The sequence below is a fragment of the Ipomoea nil genome, unplaced genomic scaffold (genome assembly GCF_001879475.1).
Source record: "Ipomoea nil cultivar Tokyo-kokei standard unplaced genomic scaffold, Asagao_1.1 scaffold1031, whole genome shotgun sequence".
Classification (NCBI taxonomy): Eukaryota; Viridiplantae; Streptophyta; class Magnoliopsida; order Solanales; family Convolvulaceae; genus Ipomoea; species Ipomoea nil.
The window spans coordinates 536,205-553,402 of record NW_017617459.1 but is presented as its reverse complement, the minus strand read 5'-3'; the positions used below and the strand labels follow the sequence as shown (position 1 = coordinate 553,402).

General features: G+C 31.4%; 1 protein-coding gene across 2 annotated transcripts; it reads right to left on the bottom strand.

Annotated features, from left to right (window-relative positions):
- Positions 1-749: 749 nt before the first annotated feature.
- On the bottom strand, positions 750-6,973 carry LOC109180689 (WPP domain-associated protein). 2 transcript variants are annotated; one of them, XM_019330388.1, is made up of 6 exons: positions 6,740-6,973; positions 3,735-6,079; positions 3,114-3,240; positions 2,419-2,520; positions 1,660-1,738; positions 750-1,133 (listed from the first exon to the last, which is right to left on the bottom strand). In XM_019330388.1, exons 2-5 carry the CDS (start codon positions 6,056-6,058, stop codon positions 1,676-1,678), a joined length of 2,616 nt encoding a protein of 871 aa, XP_019185933.1. In that variant the 5' UTR covers positions 6,059-6,079; positions 6,740-6,973; the 3' UTR covers positions 750-1,133; positions 1,660-1,675. The 2 variants fall into 2 exon arrangements, with proteins under 2 accessions (XP_019185933.1, XP_019185932.1); XM_019330387.1 differs by having other exon boundaries at positions 3,735-6,069.
- Between the last annotated feature and the right edge of the window lie 10,225 nt (positions 6,974-17,198).

Sequence of the window (17,198 nt, the reverse complement as noted above, 5' to 3'; positions counted from 1 at the left end):
GATAGCATGATGGAATAGCAAACCAATCATTATACCATGGATCATGATTTACCTTGTAAGGTGAAACAATGAACATAATGTTTAGTTTTAATATACTGAATGTTCATTTTTAATACATAAAATATTCTTTTTTTTTTTTTTTTTTGCATTGAAGATTCATTATTTTGGTATACTGCCTAAAAATAAATTTTGAGTACATTAAAAATAAACATTCAATATAGTAATAATGAATATTAATCTGGGATCTATATTACAGTGTGAACTATAATTTATAGTATAATTTGTCACGATCGACTAATCTCATTTTGATATCTCTACACAATATTTCTTGATCCCTTCTTAAACTAATTTGAGAACAAATCAATATTTTATGAGAAGGATAACATTCAATCACCTAAACAGGCCAACTGCAATGGGATATAGAGCCTGCAAATATACAAGCTTGTTAGGTAAGATAATTAGTTTATCAACTAATTTTGACTTGTTTAATCATTATTAACTGTTTGACATGATTAAACAATCAATGAGTATTTAGTTAATCAACTTTTTGTAACAACTAAAATTCAAAAAACTACTTAAAACAGCATTTTCAATCAGCTTTTTGAGAAAATAATTTATACCTTAAAAAGTCATTTTGCATGAAATCAGCTATCAATTAATTTACTAAACATCTTTTTACAACCATCTATAATACTATCAACTAGTCAAACCCGCTAATGAAGAAAAGAAGGCATTAAGAAGGACTTTGGTTAATGAAAAGCGCTAAAGAAAGTAGCTATTTTATATATAAAGATATTATAGAATTGATGAGAGTGTCACAATGAATATAACCAATATTGATCCTATTTCACTAAATAAAGTAGTTTCACCTTTCTACTTCTATACAGAATCCGGTAATTCAGTAAAAGAGTTAAAACCCCTACAAAATCCTAAAGCTCCTATGTACATGATAAAAAATGGCGGCTTCCACTTGGGAGATAGGAGCTACTACGATTTCTGCTCCCGTTAGATGTAGCTTTAGCTCGAAGCCTCTGCAGACGAGATCTCTTAACCTTGCCTTTGTCATTGCAGTGTTAAGTGGTAAAAAAAATTTGAGGAAAAGAGTGGCATTGCACAGCATTGAAGAAGTTTTTCTGTTGACAACAAAATTGATTTATGGTTATGAGATGATATATTATCTCAACATGCATCTATAACCATCTAACAATCTAGAAATTTACACGAGAGATGGAATCAGGTCGCACTTAACACCAGTGTATCTTTCTATAATGTCCAGCACAGTCAACAGGTTCAAGGACCAGTAAAAGAGGCTAGGGCATAAAACTCGATGAAACTTTTTAAGTGGGATCCACCGTGCCAAAAGAATTCTATGGCTATAATCATCACGGTATGTGTAATTCTGGATTTATTTCACCAATAGGTCTATTTCTATAATCTAAAAAGTTTGGAGTATGTAGCAAAGTAGTTCGTTAATAAACATGAAGAATTCAGTAACAACATTTACCATGTGCTTTGATTAGTCAACATGTGAAAAATCATATGTTTCAAAAGGTCTCTCGTGTACACTTGTGCACTATGTTTGTTGACATTCTTCAGTGCATTCAAATCATACCTGGCTCTAATAGCTTGAAAAGTTTATGGTAGTAGAAGAAAACTTACCCCGCGAATGATACAATTACACTGCTTTAGTAGATTCTCCGCCCAATTCCCTTCTGATCAGCTTAAGAATTTCAATAACCTATGCCATAGTAAAATTGATGGGTAAACAAAATATAATTTTAAACTTTTAGAACAATAAGTGTATCAAATTTCTCATGTTCCACAATAGGAAGAAATGCGGGAAAAAAAATAATAAGAAGAAGAGGACGTGGAAGCCTTCATTAGAAGGCCCTGACTACATACTTTGCTTCTACAGTTCAAACATAAAAGAATAACACTCCTAATCTATAAGAAGAAAAGAATACAGCTTATTGAAATAAGAATAATAGCTGTCAAAATGCATGGACAACTTGGTAAGAAATCACTGACCACCACCCCCCCGCCCCCAACACCCCAAAAAAATCTATTCCATGTGTAACTCTGTGCATTAATCTCCCAGTTAGAAGAGCAAACACTGTCAACAAAGGATTTATATGTCTAGAGAGTAATCCCGGTTAGAAGGGCTAACATCGTTAACAAGGTAATTGACTAGTTGGGTTCACAAAAAGCAAGGGATTTATACGCCTAGAGAGTAATCACACAGCTGAAGGCTTTTATTACATGTCAATGCTGTCAAGTAAATATACTTATGTAACTCTAGCTTGATTAGAAAGTAAATAAAAAAAGTTTTTTGTATTGTTTTTTTAAATGCAATAAAGAAAATAAAGTTAAAAGAAAAGCATTCTTTCAGTGAATCTCTCTTAAATAGACTCATCTTACCCCGGGATAGTACTGTAGAATAGGTGAGTAATGATCAAGTGCTATGTAAATCTTTTCAAGTAGGCCCAAAAGTGCATCCACCTCATCCCCAAGAAGATCAACCTGAGTTCAAATGTGCTGTATAAGTTCAATATACACACACCAAGAGATATAATATATACACACACACACCCCACTATATAGACATAAAATATACTGGGAAGTATATAATTTTAAAATAAGAAAATATAGAGTATTGGCAATGTAAATACATGTAAAAGTATTGATTTTAACAATAATTTATTGAGATACCAAAATGAATTATAGGATACTCCACATGCGTGTGTTTATAATAAAAACATCAAATATTTAACAAGGGAACTTCATATGTACAGGGTGGTTAATTTCAGTGATTGAAATAATACAATATTGAAATTTCACTAACTTAAAGTTGTACATAACACAGTATACTGTTCACCAATCAGACATCAATTGATTAGTCGGCTTTCAGTTTTATCAAAAAAGTAGGTTCTAGTTATCTTCTAATAACTTCCAAAAAAGTTTTATGTTATACGCTAATTCAAGGATTAAAGGAGATATAAATGACCATTTTATCTTTCTGAATCTGTAGGAAAGCTATTAAAGACACTTCATTCAATTTATTATCCTTCGATCACCTCATCACCTTGATATATAGGATGTAAGTAGGTCATTACCTCTGCCTCGGCCATTTGAAGGTCTGAACATCTCTTTTCAAGGCTTTGTTGGCAGACCAAAGTCCTCTTTCTAAGTAAGTTAGCCTTCTTGACAAGAGATTTCATTTGAGCTTGTGAATGTTCCAACCTGAAAGCAGCAAGAAAAAAAAATTACAATTAGGGATTCAACTACTATACAAAAGATAAAAAATAAAAAAATTCTTTCTGCTCTCAAATTTCTACAGTATTCAAAATCCTGAAGAGGATAGAACAGCTGAATTGTCACTCACCCCCAAAGATCTAGGAAGTTCAGGGAATAGATTTGTAGAATGTGACAAAAAAGGAATACATTATCTTAATAGAAGCATTTAAACAAGCATGAAAGTTTATAAAGAAGACATAATTCATACCACAAAAATTAGCCTAACAATCAAAAGAGAATATGAGCCAATTGTGATGGGAAAAGAGAGCGCATAGATGCCTTTCTTACCGCCATGATCTAATTCATACTTCTTCCCAGAATGCAAAAGAACCGAAATATGGAGTAATAAATAATAAATAAACTGAAAGACAACTGAATCCCAGTATCAATGTATCATGCATATAATAACAAAAAATAATAGCACTATATTAAGTACATACCTCAATTCATTTGTACTCATTCTCCCTGTCACCTTGCATTCAAAATCAGCAAGCATTGTTGATAGCTCATTTATACTCCCATTTACAGCATCCATCTGTTTCATTAAATCTTTTTCCCTAGCTTCTAGTAATAACAAATTGCTTTGCCTCTCTTCAGAAAGAGCAAGTATCATCCTTCTTTCATCATCAACTTTGTTCAACTCTTCCACCTTTTGTTCAAGCTTTTGGTTTAGTAGATGTGATTCCTCCCTAAATACTTCAATTTGTTTTGTTGCTTCTAGCAATTGACCTTTTACAAGATCTAATTCCTCAGAATTTTCAGAAACTAATTTTTGCTGCTTAGTCACCTGTTCTCTTAGACTATTCAGCTCTTGAGAAACTAGGTCAAATTGATTCCTCTCCTTTGCTAGTGCAGTTACAACATCACTTGCTATTTTGACTTTTTCTTCCAATGACTTCTTTAGTGCAACTAGTTCTTCCTTCAACCTTATGTTCTCTTCAGCCTTCAATGTAAAATCACTTTCCCTTTGAGAAGCTTGCTGCTCTAGAGAAATTCGAGTCTCACTTTCTTTTAAATACTCCTCATTGAACCTTTTCTCAGAATCCTTGATTGCTTCAACACAAACCACTGCATACAGTTCTTGTGTGATCAAAGACTCCAAGTCTGAATCTTCTATTTTGAACATGCAAGTACTTTCAGCATTCACAGTAGCTTCCCTGAAAATAGTATCATAAATTTCCCGCACCATATGAAGCTGCATATGTGAGTCTTCACTGAGATCCTTTAGAAAACATTTATATACTTCTTCCCTGATTGAAGCTTCTATATCTACATCTTCAGCAACCAAATTGAGATTATCTATCAGCTTTAGCATTTTTTCTTCAGCCAAGGAATGCTTAAGCATCTTCTCAGTAGCATCAGAAACCTGGGAGGAAAGACACTTCACTTCATTTTTCTTACATGCCAGTGAATCTCTAAGACGGCAATTTTCAGAAAGAAGGCTCTCAAGTCTATTCTTCAAACTGCATAGATTTTCATCCTTAGAGGTGATTGCAGGAAGTTTCTCATTCCCTAAAAGGATACCATCCAGTTTCCAAAGAATGTCTGGGATCTTTTTCCTCACTGCATCAAGTTCCTTATCCTTCCTATGTGGCACAGATGAACCTCTTTCTCTAAGCCTTAGGAATTCTGCTTTTAGCGTAAATAGTTCTTCTGTTTTTACTTGCAGAATGGATTCATGGTCTCTCTTCATTTTTGTTATCATGCTGTTAAAATAGCTCACCATTTCCTCCTTTGTAAAGTGTTTCAACTGCGCTGCTTCAAAATTGTCAGGGACATCAGTTCTTGAATCTTCTACTTTCTCATTTCCCTCACAAAGAGATTTTGAAGATACAACATGGTCTCTCAAGATATCATGGGATCCATGAGATATCAGATGACCACTTTCTGTGCTCAGCAATGATTTCAATATATCATCTAGGTCAGCTCGTAAGCTAGAGATCTCAGTGAGCTTTTCAATCTGGCTGTTGTAAAATTGAGAATTTTGATCCCACAATTTGTTTTCAAAGTCCTCCAGCACACTCCGCAACAGGTTCTGCATCATCATTTTCTCAAGCTCTCCTAGGAGGTCTTTCTCCTCCTGCTCAACTAGAGATGCCTTCGACAATTGTAGTATATCATCCACCTGTGCAAAGATACTATCAATAGTTGTCTTCAGGTTATTCAGTGATTTGTCTACATGAACCCAGCTTCCAGACTCCTTTTCCTGCAGAATACCACCCAGCCCCACCAACTCAGAGCCAGAACCCATCCTTCTAAGTGAATTACGATCTCTGACCCCACAAATGTCCTTCTTAAGTTTCTTGAACTGCTCTTCTACTGAACTTCTAAGCCCAATCAAAGAGTCCGTCATCTTCTCATGCTCCTTGAATCCATACAAAAAGGTAAAATGTTGCACACTTTCTGGTTCATTTGATAAGCTACTAGATCCTAGCAACTCAACTCTATTAACATTCATGTCAGGAACTTTTAAGTACTCCTTCAACTTGGCCAGTTCCATTTCCTTAGCCCTGATTTTCTCTGTCGCTTCCTGTTCTACAGCACCCACCATCCCCTTAATGACAGAATCACTAACCATCCGTGAAACCACCAAATAGTTATCAAGATCATCCAAATACACATCAAAGTCCTGTAAAATATCCTCACTCAAATTCATGCTTTCCTTTCCACCATCAATCATTTGTTCCAATCCATCACTATGCAATGAAGCTGTACCAGCCCCATTTCCCACTGCCCCATTCTCTAACATGTCTTGCCTCCCCATTACATATGGTTCTGCATGTAACTTACAAAGATGTATTAGTTAACAAAATTAAAACAATTGACTTCAGATAATACTAACAATATTGCAACAAAGAATACAAAAACTAAATAGCCAAGCAATACAAGAAATCAATCTGTAAGCAATAAATGCCCCTTGGTGCCCGTTAACCCAAATCTTCACTTTAAAAACAAAATCATGTATACATTTTAAAAACAAAAAAAAATTAAAAGTGGCAATTTCCTTCAGCTTGACTGCTTTTTTTTTAAAAAAAATCTCAAACTCAGAAACGGAGAAGTTTTTATTTTTATCTGTTTCAAATAAGACAAGCAAAAAGATTTTTTTTTTTTTACATAAAATCGAAATTAGGCAGAGAAGAAGAAGAAGAAGAAGCCACAACTTACAAGTGATATTCAAATACAACTAAATGGAACAAACTACGAAAAAAATATTTTCATTTGTTTAAGTTTATCTCAGAAATCGTAAAGAAAATTAAATTTTAAAAAATAAAAGGCAGAAGATAGGAAATTGAATGCAAAGGCAAGGAAAAATAAACATAGCTGCATAAATAAATGCCAAAACACATTTCAGGAAAAGATTATCACAAGTTCAAAAGTAGTAAAGTCCAGTTCAATTAATTACGGAGTAAATAACTACTGAACTTCAGTCAAGCGTTGGGCTTACAAGGCTTTTAGTGCTCCACCGTGAACGTTGACTAAATTCTGGAACACCTCCTCTTCCTTTTTAGGGTTTTAGAGAGAGAGAGAGAGGTGGAGATGGAGAAGAATTCACAGACGCAGTAGAAGTAGGAGGTCAGACTGAGCGGGAGAGAATCAATGGAGCAATAAATGAGGCTTCTTTAATGAATAATTTACGAAAATTGCCGTTGTTCCATTTCACGAGCGCTGTAAAAAACAAAAATGTTGAGAAACCCTACCGAAGAATTACCAGGACTAAATTAAATTAAATATTATATTATATGGACCTCATATTTACTTTAATTCTATCTACTTACATATAAGATCTTTGTATTATAGTGTTGTGTTCAATTTAGTTCTTATATTTTTATTTAGTACTATAATATATTCTTGATACATGTTTCTCATTTATTAACTCCAGAAAAATGAAAAAATAAAAATAGAAACAAAAGAAAATATTTTTTTTAATCTCTGTAGTTTAGATTTAGTCCTTGTATAAATTTAGTTTTAAATTCTTAGCAAAGTGATAAATCTAGTTATGACTTTCTTTAAAATTCTAAACATTAAAAAGTTGTTACTTTATGTCAATTATTATGCAGCGTGATAGCATCTCTGTTATATTTTATAAGTGTATTATATGTCTTATATTTTAATGAGTTTTTTCCCAAAATGGTCCCTCGACTATCGCTTATTCTCAATTTTGCATTTCGACTTTTAAAAACTCCCCCAAATTGGTCCTCCGTTAGAAATTTCATCTATTGAGTGTTAAAATGAAGGGCATTTTCGTCCATTCACCTATTATATGCCTAATATACTCTGAAAAATAGTCGAGGGACCATTTTGGGAATAGTCGAGGGATCATTTTGAGAAAAACTAATTTATTTATTTCTATTTTTTAACACTATCAAATTAAAATTTCTATACATTTTTTTCTTACAAATATAAATAGTTAAAATTCACAATCAAATCTCAAAATTTTAAACGTTCTCTACAATTTTTTTCCTTTTGTCTAAATGTACAAATTTTTCCCCTATCCCTATCAAGTTTTACAATAAATTTCGTAACATTCATAAATACTCATATACTTTTTATTTTTATCTTTTTATGTTCATATATATATATATATATATATATATATATATATATATATATATATATATATATATATATATATATATATAATCATATAATCATATTAAATCTTCAAAAGACAATCAATCACTATGTATTATATTAAATATTATTTTTATAGTTAAAATAAAATTATTATTTGTTTACGTACTTTAGTAAACAAGTTTAAATTTCAAATTTAAGTTTATTAACATTCATATATAAAATACAAACAAACTTCAAAATGACAAGAACTTGTAATATTGGTAAATGATGAGACTTTAGGTTTAGAATTGTTTGTTTTGTGCTAATTATTTTTGCATTTGGTTTATTTTACTTGTCCTTTAAGACATAAAATTGATAGTCATGGTTCTAGACTTTCTTTAGCATGATGTACTTCTGGGTAGATATGCATTTGGAAATGGTAGCTATGGTTTGTACTAACTTTGGAATGAAACTAATGGCCTTACAGGATAAGTTAAGCCAACTTTCCAAAAATATTTTCTAAGATTTTGTCATTGATCGAGAAGTGACGCGTACTTCTCAGTTCGAAGAAGTGCCAGAGCATAGCGATTGATTGAAAAAATAATAATTTTATTTTCAAAAGACATAGTGACCGAGAAGTGAAGAGTACATTTTGGGTGTCTAAACTGATAAAAATAGTAATGTTATTTTCAATGGTAAAAATAATATTTAATATGATACATAGTGATTGATTGTCTATTGAAGTTTTAGTGTGTCTGTGTGTGTGAACATAAAAAGTATATGAGTATTATATTTTTGAAATTTACAGAACATATTGTAAAACTTGATAGGATTAGAGGAAAAGTTTGTATGTTTAGACAGAAGGAACAAATTTGTATAGAAAGTTTAAAATTTTGAGGTTTGATTGTGGATTTTAACTATTTATATTTGTAAAAAAAAAAAATGTATAGAAACTCTAATTTGATAGTCTTACAAAAATGGAAATAAACAAAAATGAAATAAATAAATGAGTTTTACTCAAAATGATCCCTCGACTATTCTCAAAATGGTCCCTTAACTATTTTTCAGAGTATATTAGGCATATAATAGGTAAATGGACGAAAATTCCCTTCATTTTAACATTCAATAGACGGAATTTCTAACGGAGGACCAATTTGGGGGAGTTTTTAAAAGTCAAGGGACCACATTGGGTGCAATTAAAAGTCGAAATGCAAAATTGAGAATGAGCAATAGTCGAGGGACCATTTTGGGAAAAAACTCTATTTTAATTTAATGCATCGATTGCATATCAAATAGTGTTAACTATTTCCATTATTGCGGCCTAGGTAAAAAAAAGAAGTTTTTCAAAGTTGAAGTTGTTGAAATCATATTTACGATCAAGTATGTTGCAAGAAGTACTCATTGGATTGGCATTAGTTTCAATCGAACATGAAATTTTGGAGAAATTAAAGTAGACGTTGAAAGTTTGCTGGATGATTGTGTATCTAAATATGTTCGAATAATGTCATTTTACAAGTGAAAATTTGAATGATAAATTTTTTATTGACTAGTTTATATTTTGATATAATATAATAAAATAATACGGAGTATTATTTATTTTATATATTTACATTTATACAAAAAGGGGTTCATGTTGAACTTTTGCACAATACCCCTATTTTCTTAGGAACGGCGCTGATGGAATGCAAGTAGTGATGTAAAATAAATTGATACATAAGTCATAACTCACCTAAAACATAATAATCAAACATTAAATATTACATAAAGTTCAAAGTTCATAGTTTATCAAACATCAAACTAGTCACAACTACAAAGTCCAAAAATATTACACATAAAAATAATTTTAAAGTGCATATTTTATATAAATTATTTTATATAAAATAAAATAAAATAATGGCGGGTAGCCCGCGGGCCTAAGCGGGACGGGCCAAAAAAGCCCGCTCCTAAACGGTCCTCTATTTTCAAAACCCGCCCCCTACCTAAGTAGGGGCGGGGCGGGTCGACCCGGCGAGCTAAGCCCGTTTTGACGGCTCTAAATGCAATGAGGGCCTTCCGTGGCTTAAAGATCGTAGTGTGTCAGAGGTTGAGGTGCGTTCAGATTACTTCAATCTCTGTAATGCTCTAAATGGTCGCCATGGTGGTTTTGGCTATGTTTATATTGGCTATGCTTGGCGAACCTAGCTGAAATTTGAAAAAGAGCTGAAAGCTGAAAGGCTATAAGTTAGGAGTTGAAAACTGAAGAGCTGTTAAGCTAGTTGTTATGCTTCAAGCTTTTTGATAAGCTGATAAATGTAAAAAGATTAAAAAAAATGACATCTTCATAAAATAATAATAATAATAATAATAATAATAATAATAATAATAATTGCGGTTAAAGTTACGGATAAAGGAGAAGAGAAAATCATTTTAATTGGAAGGGTAAGGATGTCATTTCTTTAAAATAATAAGGACAAAGATGAAAAAAAAGTTAGGAAGCTACGAGCTTATTTTGAGAACAATACTAAAACTTAGCTGAAAAAGGTAGCTGAAAAGCTATAAGTTATGAGCTAAAAACTGAAGAGCTGTTATGCTTGAATGTGTTTTGTAAAATTAGCTTTTTGATAAGTTGATAAATGTAAAAAGACAAAAAAGGACATCTTCATAAAATTTAAATTAATTTGTTTACTTATTAAAATTTAACATTTTGTCTTTAAAAAAATTAACATTTTGAAATAAAATTATTAGCATAATCATGATTTAGCATCTCATAATGAAGTAGCAATATTATTGCGAATCTCCTTCATATAATAATAATAATAATAATAATAATAATAATAATAATATTATTATTATTATTATTATTATTATTATTATTATTATTATTATTATTATTATTGCGATGAAAGTTGCGGATAAAGGAGAAGAGAAAAATGTTTTAATTGAAAAGGATAAATGATGTCATTTATTTAAAATAATAAGGACAAACATGGAAATAAATGGTTAGGAAGCTACTAGTTTATTTTGAAAAGCTACTTAAGGTAGTGTTTCAAAATAGGCTCTTATTTTAAACTACGAGCTTATTTGGATCATTACCAAACAGAGCTTATAGCTTATTAGTAGCTTAAAATAAACTATAAGCTCTGCCAAACAGAGCCCAAACATAGCTTATAGCTTATTAGTAGTTTAAAATAAGCTAGGCCCTGTTTGGTAAATAGCTGTTAACTGATTGTGTTAATTAAATGGTATAACTAGTTGATAACATTAATTATTGTATAAAAGTGTTTGGTAAATTAGATGTTAACTGATAACTGTTTGGTATAATTTCTTTTCTGAAAAAGCTAATTGAAAAAGTTACTTGGAATAACTTTTTGAATTTTAGCATTTTGGAATTTCAAAAAGCTAATTAACCAAACACTTATATTGATATTTTAATTAAATTAAACAATTAATAGTGGTCAAATAAGTCAAAACTGACCTATAGGTCAATTGTTTTTACCAAATAGGACTATAAGCTTCAAAAAAAACACTGCCAAACAGACTCATTATTGTAAGCTAGTGTCTTACTTTGTGTTCTGCTTTTATTACGATTTTTTTTTTTTTTTTTGTTAGGACTTGTGCATTCTATGAATAGTGATGCATATGCTTTGACCACGAGAAGATCCTCCTAGACTGAGAACCTGGTGTAGGATACATCTCCTCCATCTTTTGTGGAGAACTTATTGCCTATATATTCTGGTTTAATGCATTGTTTTAGTTAGTTTTGGTTAAAAAGGAAAAAAAAAATATTTTTTAGTAATGAATTGAATGAATAAAGTAAAAATAACTTTATTCTCTCTCCTTTCAAAAAACAAAAAACTTTATTCTCTCTAGAACTAGAAAGGGGATCTGACGCAGTGACACCCGGAAAAAGAGGGATAATGCTAAAATTACACGTACTCACGTAGAATGCAACGGAAAGCACAAGACAAACGAAAAGAAAAAGCGAGGTTCGGAGATTTATACGTTTTGGGCTCATGTTCCGCATTGTTACTTCTTTGTATTTGTCTCTTTGTATTATCTTTCTATCACAAGACAAACGAAAAGAAAAGCGACAATCGTTATGCGTTGGACCCGTGTTCAGCATGCTTGCTGTACACAGGTAACAGTGCCGTTAGGCATTGTTATTTTTTTATTTTTTTAATTTCAGACCGCTTTGTTATAGAAGTATATATTCATAATTTTATTACTATATTATTAATAACTGTACATTCATAACTCCATAACTGTACATTCATAACTCTATAATTGTACATTCATAATTTTCGAAGCTCTATGTTCACAATTTTAGAGCTCTATGTTCATAATTTTATCACTATATATTCATAATTGTAAGTTCATAATGTTAGAGCTCTTTGTTCATAATTCGATCAATAACTGTACATTCATAATTCCATAACTGTAGATTCATAATCTCATAACTGTAGATTCATAACTCCATAACTGTACATTCATAATCTTCGAAGCTCTATATTCACAATTTTAAAGCTCCATGATCATAATTTTATCACTATATATGTTCATAATTGTAAGTTCATAATGTTAGAGCTCTGTGTTCATAATTTTATAATTGCATAACAGTACATTCATAACGGCATAACTGTACATTCATAATCCAAAAAAAAAATAACACCGTTAACACCGTTAACAGCAAAACGCGCACGATTTTTTTTAACTAAATAACGCGTTTTTTTTAAAAAACGACGTCGTTTTGGGCCCGTGTCCACAGTGAGGCATAATTTGCCGAAAAGCGAGGTTCGGAGATTTATACGTTTTGGGCTCATGTTCCGCATTGTTACTTCTTTGTATTTGTCTCTTTGTATTATCTTTCTATCATTTTGTGTTGATTTTTAAACTGAATTCAATGCGTATCAATATGAGAGAAACATATAATTATAAAATGATAATTTAACGGATATTCAATCAAAACTAATAAACGTATCTACGAGGTCCCTATATTATAATATTTTGTTTAATTTAGTTTTTATCCATTTATTTTGTTCAATTTAGTTTCTGTACTTTTAAAAGAGATGCAATTAAGAACAACAATTAAAGATGTTAGTTTTCACAAAACAATGTATCTATTATATATATATATATATATATATATATATATATATATATATATATATATACACTAATAAGAGCCCAAGAGAGTTAGACCTATAATATGTAGAAAAAATGACGGTCAAATTTTTTAATCAAATGAATGGCTCAGATTGATTAGATTTTAATTTTTTCTTAAGATTTCATAATTTATCCTTAATGAATATGATTATCTGTTAACTTTTCCGTTAAATATTATCTTTTCCGTTAATTTATGTTAGTTCACCGTTAACTTACTCATTGATTTTAATAAGAAAGGTCTTAGGTTCAAACCTCATCCCAATCAAAGTTGGCATAATTAGTACTCTATTTTACTTTTATTAAATTACTAGTTTTTTTTACGCGCTTTGCGCTAACGGAATAATGCCCAATGATTATTTTTAAATAAGTATTTCAAAATATATCAATGCAATATTATATCAAAGATGTTCATGCATAGATAAATAAATATTGAATTTGTTTATTTAAATCGGTAATTTAAAGTATATAAATGCAAGATAATATATGAGAGATTGATTATATTGTCATTGAAATAAATGTTTGCAACTTTGTAATAATGCTAGTCTAAAAACAATAGTCTAAATAAATAGAGTAAATAACAGCCAAGGTCCCTCGAGTTTGGTGGTTTCACCACCTATCGTCCCTAACTTCCGTGATTACCATTCGTGGTCCTCCGAGTTGTGAAATTCTACTTGCTGTCATCCTTCCGTTAGTTTCTTCCGTCTTAGCCGTCAAAATTAGTGGTAAATTTGACATTTTCCATACTGATCCCTCTCCCAGTCCATCGCCTCATGTTCTAATTTCTATCAACGCCGCATTTCAAGAACCCACTTCGTAGATTCTGACGATCAAAACTTCCCCCTTTCCGGTGGAGTGGTTATTTCACCAGATGATTCAAACCTTCTGGATATTCGTTATGTGAGCGACGGCGCCACCGGATCTGCTCGCCTCGCGTCAACCGTTCGCCGGAAAGAAACAAAGGTCGCCGTTCATCGTTGCTCCTTCGCCGCTGGCCCATCTTTGCCGTCGACTAAGAGAGAGGGAGATCAGCCGCCGGAAATAGAGGGTATTGGCGTCGATCTGGTCTTTGATAAGAAAATCGATTCCGGGGAAGTCGTGCCGGTTGTGGTGGTGCAACTAGCTTTCGCCGGATCTGATTTGAACGATTCTAGCCTCCATCAGCTTTACCGGCGCATTGCTCGCACCGGCGGCCCAACCCCACGCGCCGCCTCTGCCTCCACCACCAACCCCCAAAACCCATATTTCTTTCTCCCCCGTGGTGGCTCCATCACAACCACCGCCGCCGCCACTCCCCTACAAATGCAAAAATGGTGGCTCCATCCCCCTAGAACCCATATAGCTCAAAGATAAGCCATCTGGTTTCTACTCTCAGCTTTTTGGATCAACAGAGACATCAATATGTCATGTCTTATTACAGAAAATAGCCAACAACTAGCTCACAACTGTAATCAGAAAAATGATTAACCCAATATTTATCTTGAAATATGATACATATGAAATGGGATGTTGATTCTTTACATAATTTACTATACCAGTTAGGCCCCATTGTTTGCTCAGATAACTTGTCACATGTGGCTTTTGGTTGGTAAATTCTTAAAAAGATATGATCTTTGATCATGATAATTCAAAAAATTATTAGACTCTAATTAAATGTTTGTCTGTGTGTATGTGTATAGGGACTGTACTACCTGTTCAGTTCTGCAAGGCTCATCTTCCAAAGCATGATAATGAGATGATCACTTTGGTAGATGAAAATGGCGATGAAAGTGTTCAAAATACCTGGCTATGATGACAGGACTGAGTGGTGGATGAAGGGGTTTCGCTCTAGACCATGAACTGGTTGATGGTGATGCACTGGTTTTTCAGTTGATTGAACCAACCAGGTTTAAGGCAAGCAAAGCTTAATCCCTCCTAATCTTTTTCTTTATTTCTGTCTTGCTTTGGGATTGATAGTTAACTTCACTTTGAATCTCTAGGTTTACATCATTAGGGTAAATGAAGCTGAAGAAAATAGTGCCAGAGTAGTGTTGTGTAGCAGTAGGAACCAAATGTTAAGGCTCCAGTGTACTATGAATTTGAATATAAGTTAGTAGTAAATTTCTTAGAATTGAAATTTGAGGAAAAACTAGTAATATGTTGTTTGGTTTATGGGAGAAATGTTTTTCAATAAAAGTGGATTTTCTCAAATCTGATATTTTTGTGTGAATTCGGATATGGATCACTGATATTTGCCCTTAAAAAGAATAAACAAAGTGAAATTACTATTCTATCCCTGTTTTAGACGGCACAGACGGAAGGAACTAATAGAAGGACAACCGAAGGTCAGATTTCACAACTCGGAGTACCACTGATGGTAATTATGAAAGTTAGGGGCTATAGGTGGTGAAATCACCAAACTCGAGGGACCTTGGCTGGTATTTACTCAAACAAATACTATTTTTTGTTTAGATTTCTCTAATTCTTCTTAATTATTTTTTGGGTAGCATTGACATTGTCTTCATCTTCAGTACATGTCCTTTTTTATTTATTTTTTATTTGTAGTGTGTCATGTGCAATTAGGTTACTGGTGGTAGCATAGATTATGGATTCATCGTGCAATGAGATTATGGTGTAGGAAGCTTTAGATTTTCCTTGTTGTGTATATGATGGGATCTTAGTTGTATTAACTCTTTATCTTACAAGCACTTATTGATATTTGGTAGTGATAGTTTTTTCCTACATGTATCATGCGTTGTGAGATGTGTGTCGTAGGTTATCATGTGAAAGTATTGAACAAATTAAAATATTAATATTTATTATATTTGTGTAAAATACTTGGTAAATAAATGTATATAACATATTTTGTATTATAACTTTGATATTTAATTACAAGATAATGTAAAAAGAAGACAATGGACAGTGTAGTGAATATAATAAATTAATAAATTTGAAGGTAATGAATATTTGAATTGTAGAAAATAAAGATAATATAACTAATGAAATTATATCTCTTTTTAAATTTTTTATAATGAATAATTTTTTTTTTTAAAATAAAGGCATTATAGACATCTAATTCTAAATTAATTAAATGCATATCTATTATTTTTTTGTTGTAGCTACTAATTTATTTAATTTAATAAGAGTAATAAAGTGGCATACGTACTTTTTCATCAACAATAATAAAATCACTGATTTTTACTAAAAAATTTATATTCGTTGTTGAGACAAATTGTTTTGAGAGTTTGTCCGATCCATGACAATTGTTACAATTTCTGTCAATAGAGGATGATAATAAATAATTCAAAATATATAGTTACAATAGATTTGTTATAATGATATAGTAAAAATTAACTTACAAATTTCTTTAGAAGTTTTCATGCATTGATAAAATTCTGATGTGTAAACTTGTTCAATTGGAGCCAGTGAGATGTCAACATTGTCAATTCTTTGGAAAATGGTCCTACCGTTTTAAAGTCCAGGTGTAATTGTATTTATGATAAACAACTTTGTAGTTAGGTCGCGTATGTCTGACAATGATGTAAGAACAATTTTATCCGATAAAAAAAATAATAGTATAATATTTGTAAAGTAATGTACAATTGTACCACTATAAAAATACATACAAAAAATATTAATACCATAACGACCTAAATCATACAAATAATGCAAAAGTATAATTAAAAATAAGTTTTGTTCTAATCTAAATAATCAAAAGAATATTAATTAAACAAAAAAAAAAATCTTAACCTAAATTTGTTTTTTTTTTTTTTAAATGCATAAAAATCAAATGGTTTTAAAAGTTCTTGATTTATAATCTTTGATGCTTAACTTTGAATGTTATATTGTATTTAGTCGGACAGTTGTCCAAAGTTTATGTTAAATTATATATTATATATTTTTTAAATACATTTTAACATATTCGTAGTATATGTTTAACAATTATGCCAACTCTAATTGGGATGTGGTTCAAACCTAAGGCCTTTATTATAGAAACTAGTTTTTCACGCGCATTGCGCGATTGAAATAATGCCCAATGTTTTTTTTTTATATAAGTACTTTAAAGTATATCAATGCAAGATTATATTGAAATTGTTCATGCATAGATAATCGAATGTTGAATTTGCTTATTTAAATACATAATTTTAAGTGTATGAATGCAAGATAATGCAATCATTATTGATTATAATTGTCACTAAAATACTTGATGGTAATTTTCTAAATACTTAGTC